The sequence below is a fragment of the Octopus sinensis genome, linkage group LG18, assembly GCF_006345805.1.
Source record: "Octopus sinensis linkage group LG18, ASM634580v1, whole genome shotgun sequence".
NCBI classification, from domain to species: Eukaryota; Metazoa; Mollusca; class Cephalopoda; order Octopoda; family Octopodidae; genus Octopus; species Octopus sinensis.
Genome location: NC_043014.1, coordinates 2,008,118 through 2,013,117, shown reverse-complemented (window position 1 = coordinate 2,013,117; position 5,000 = coordinate 2,008,118). Strand labels below are relative to the sequence as shown.

General features: G+C 35.9%; 1 protein-coding gene across 3 annotated transcripts in view; it reads right to left on the bottom strand.

The window, feature by feature from the left end:
• Positions 1-371: 371 nt before the first annotated feature.
• Positions 372-5,000, bottom strand: part of LOC115221545 (monocarboxylate transporter 9-like) — a 15,224-nt gene continuing 10,595 nt past the window's right edge. For all 3 annotated transcript variants that reach the window (XM_036510803.1, XM_036510805.1, XM_036510804.1), the window contains exons 7-9: positions 2,835-3,107; positions 1,925-2,050; positions 372-507 (exon numbers count right to left, since the gene is read on the bottom strand). In XM_036510803.1, coding sequence (XP_036366696.1) covers positions 386-507; positions 1,925-2,050; positions 2,835-3,107 — 521 coding nt within the window. In that variant the 3' untranslated portion in view covers positions 372-385. The remainder of the gene's footprint in view (positions 508-1,924; positions 2,051-2,834; positions 3,108-5,000) is intronic.

Below are 5,000 nucleotides of genomic sequence, written 5' to 3'. Positions count from 1 at the left end.
ATATATATATATATATATATATATATATATATATATATATATATATATATAATATAATATATATATAGATATATAGTTGGAATATAGCAGAAACACTTTCCCAATGTGCCACACAGTGGAACTGAACCCGTAACCATGTGCTTGAGGATCGAACTATTTACCACAATATCACGTCATACTTTAGCGATGGAGTTAATAATAAATGGATAATATGGATAATTTTTTTTTAGTCTACTTATCATATTTAGAACTCACTTTATGTGTGTATCCATGTGTATACACGCATGTGACGCAAAGTATATTTATGGGACAAATCCTCTAAAAAAGACAGTTTATAAAGAAATATATATTTGGAACGAAACAGAAGCATTTTATGAAATATAATTTATTTTATACAAAATTTATTACGTAAAGTTATTAACGAAATAAACACTAGTGCAAGAACGGCACAGGCTCCAGCTCCGTAGAACACAACCAGGAACGATCCGGTGATGTCATAAAACAGACCTAAAATGACAAATTAGATTGTTTAAAGAATCACAGTTCCTGAAGACATTGTATTGTTTGCAGCATGAAAACTTCCAAATATCGATTTAATCAATACACGCATGGGGTATTATTTGAAGGACAATATTGTACGTTTTCATCATTAAAACTTGGAAATATTAAAGTCAATTGTTTTTAACGGGGAACTTGAAGTAGATAAAGCTATATATAATGGCGTGAAGCATATTGGGTTTAAGAACCCTTTGGATGGAAAAGAATGTCGAAGGCTGTCCTTCGGACACGAACCCACACCTTCTGTAAGCATGATTGATGTTCTAACCATCATATCAAAGCAACCCTTCGAATATTCCATTCATTTTAGAATCTATGTTCTCGTGAAAATTATAAAATGTTTACATTATAGGTATTTAGAGACTTCGAGAGATCGTAGCAGCAGGCAGAATATTTGGCTGGAAAAGTTCTTGGGTAGAAGAAAGTAGAAAACTGCTTCTGTGACTCGAAACCGTATTTTCTCGATGAAATAACAGAAGTGAAACTAGAATTTTATGGGAGTAAAATGTTGTTGTTTAGCTGTCTCCGAGAATTTCTGTGCTACATTGCATCACATATTCTTGTCTTTGATGCGTTGCAGCTAATGACAGTAGCAGTTGTATTTTTCAATATTGTGTTATTAAATATTTTTTTAACTGCTTACATTTGCTTTAATATTCAGATCTTTTATTAAGTATATTTAGGAAGTGTATGTATTCCAGTAGTTGAAGCCCTTCTTAGCTGTAGAAGTCGCATTGTTTTGTCCCATTTTTAAAAGATCCGAATTCTTTCCACATTATATCGAATTCTTTGCCGCTGATTTCTTTAATTTCCAGATGTGACTTGATAGTTTCTTGACGTTCTTCCTTCTTTTCCCTATTTTCTGAGCGTAGCAGTGTGGTTATATTGTCTCTTGGACTTGCCTTTTGTCTTGCCTATATACAGGCTTTAGTTACTGTTAGATGTACGTCTATAGAAGCTAACCTCATCTTTGTACACAACCGCTTGTGTATCGCGGGACATACTTAGAGGAGCATAAACCCTGGTTTGTGCAGCTGCCTGGGGATTCGATATTGTTCGTCTAACTCTTGTTATGATGTTCTTTTCATATTCCTGGTTGAGCTGTAAACGCTACGTCGCTTGAATAGTTTTCAGTATCTGTGGTTTGTAGGGAAGTGTTTATCTATTGATGCTAGAAAGCTTTTTCCTACGCTAGACTTGACGTTAAGTGACAATGGAACTATAAACTATATAAGTGTACATTTTCTCTTTGGGGAAACGGTTTTCAATACTAACACAAACAAACAACATAGAGAAGCACATTGCATCGGCTATTTTCAATATTACATTTCATAAATATATTGAAGAATAACTTTGACGAGCTTACCAAAAAGAGGAGAGGAAACTAATCCTGCGATTCCACTCGTGACACATAGAACACTGTATGCCTTTGTAGAATGTTCTAGACCAACGACTTCAGTGGTTAACACCAGTCTTAGTGATACGGTAAACCCTGGAGTAAATGGAGAACGATACAGCTTCAGAATGCCACACACAAACACACACATATATAGACAAATACACAAACATATTTGTGTGATTTTTGATAATAACTGAAAGGAACTTCTACCCTCCAAACCTGTGTATATAATTCAAGAACGCATTTGTGTAAAATTGTGTTCTATTTGAAATGCTTGGTGATGGACTAACTTGTTAAGACAAAGATAAAATATTGTAAAATAGCAGAATACTGAAATACATCTGACTTCAGACCAATATTTGATGGAATTTTACATCGGCACATGTCGAGGGGTTTTAGTCAACTGTTATCAAAATTATTCCTTTTTTTTTTGCTTTCTTTTTGTATATCGTATAATTTTTACTTTTTTTTTTTTTTTTGTCCTGCAAAATATCGAAACCCATTTTTATGACATATTTATATTTACGAAGCATTCTGCTCCAGTGTTTTACTTTTCTCAACATTAATATGGAGAATTTCACGGCCGAGGTCGACTTTGCCTTTTATCCTTTCGGAGTCGATAAATTAAATACCAGTTGCGTACTGGGGTTAATCTAATCGACTGGCCCTAGTATCAACGATTTAACAAGTCCCAAAACTGCGGCCCTTCTGCGTGTGTTGGAGTACAGAGAATCAGTGATGAGTGCTAACTGCTAGATCGTTCAGAGTAGCACAACAGAGACGGGTTGCGCCAGTCGGGAGATGATGACGATGGTGAATATACGAACATTACAATAAAATTCTAAAATGAATTGCGTTGAAAATGTTATAAACTTACCGAGAGCAATACTGTAGATACAGACTACAGGAGCGATGTACTGGAAGGTATAACAGTATGGCATCAATATGATTGATACAGAGGATATTATCAGAGAGAAGATGTACAAGTTCTTGCTACGAAAGTGAAGCAGATCAACAAACACGCCAAGGAAGAGTTCACCGATTGTTGTGAATAATCCGTGAAGCGACATCAAAATGGCGGACTTCTTCTGAGTCATACCAAACGACCAGACACAGAGAGGTGGCAAATACATTAACTCGGAAAGACTAACTGTAATAAAAATGAAAGGGAGTGAGAAAAATGGTGAGAAAAAACGAGATGATACAAAGTTAAAGGGACAAAAAGGATGTCGGGAAGGAAATGAGTGAGAATAGAAACGGGCGGAACAAAATTTGATGAAGCTAAACGTCTATAGTCGATGTATTAGTTGTTATTATTTTTGTTAGTAATGTCATCTAGTAATTTTATTTGGTTGATGTGAGACATGTGTGAACAGAGATACACAAAACAATTAAGACATTCTTTTCTACTCTCGGCAAAAGAGCCGATATTTTGAAGGGAGAGGGCCAGTTGATTAGATCGACCCCGGTACGCAACTGGTACTAAATTAACGCTAGAAGAAGCGTTAGCACACCGGACGAAATGCTTTGCGGTACTTCGTCTGCCGTTACGTTGTGAGTTCAAATTCCGCCGAGGTCGACTTTGCCTTTCATCCTTTCGGGGTCGATAAATTAAGTACCAGTTACGCACTGGGGTCGATGTAATCGACATAATACCTATGTTTGTCTTTGTTTGTCCCCTCTATGTTTAGCCCCTTGTGGGTAATAAAAAAATAGGTACTAAATTTATCGACCCCGAAAGGATGAAAGGCAAAGTCGACCTCGGCGGAATTTGAACTCAGAACGCAGACTGATGAAATACCACGATGGATTTCGCCCAGTGTGCTAACAATTCTGCCAGCTTGCCATCTTAGAAAAATCAGACTTTAATACAGAATGACTTTTCTCACAACCAAATATTTCTACAAATGTATCTGAATTTTCTTATATTTGAAATCATAGGAAATAGCTTTGTAGCATCAGTTTATTATAAACTGAAAACAACACCGCAGAGGAAACGACGTAAGCTTAAGCAATAAACCGCGATAGTTGAATCACGATAGGTGAACCGCGATAGGTGAACCGCGATATGGTCAGGGATTACTGTATTTTCTCAAGGTACTCTTGGATAATTTCTGAAATTATGCTTTAATTAAATATAAGGATTTACAATTATGATACAATTGTCACAATTCGAACGCTAATTGCAATTATAATAATTATTAGAAATAAGAATTTTATCATATTATTAATAATTTTCTGATTTATGCACAAAGTTATATTTTCTAGGATTAGCCGATTAAATCAACCCCGGGATTATTTGTTGCTTCATTTTATTGGCCCTGAAAGGATGAAAAGCAGATTTAACCTCGGTGGGACCTGGATTCAGAAGTAAAAGGGGCAACAAATACTATAAAGCAATTTTCAAGAAGAAAATACAAGACTAAACATGAGAAGCCAGGGAGAATAATCGAGTGGAAGTTATGTAGAAAGCTAGGATTTGGTTATAGTGATAAATGGTGCGAACCTGAATCTAGTGAAATGCTGGAAAGTAAGAAATAGGGGTTTTAACAATTAGTTTGATAACACTTTCAATCATTTAAGATCAGAAACCATGAGAGCCAGTGCCTGGTACTACATATTATTATGAAGTGTGTGTTGGGACTGTTCCCCTCATCCGTCACCTTGATAACAAATACAAGAAATCCCCATTTATTATTGTTATTATTATTATTATATTATTATTATTATTATTATTATTATTGAATGAGAGAGCAGTTCCTGCCATCAAAGTGACACTGGGGTAAAATATACGAAGTCCAGTATATCCATCATGGCTACCCGTCTGATAAGGGTACACCAGGCACATGCATCACAACCATATGTGCGCGACATGGTGATCTCATGTCAAGATAAACAGCACATGACCTTGCGGTCGGGGCCAGTTAGAATTTTCTTCAGGTTGAGTAGCCCATCCCGCTCAAAAGGTCCCTGAATAAGGGTTGTTTAAGGATATTGAAAGAACCACCCATGTTTCCAGAGGTGAATTATTCAAACCCCAAAA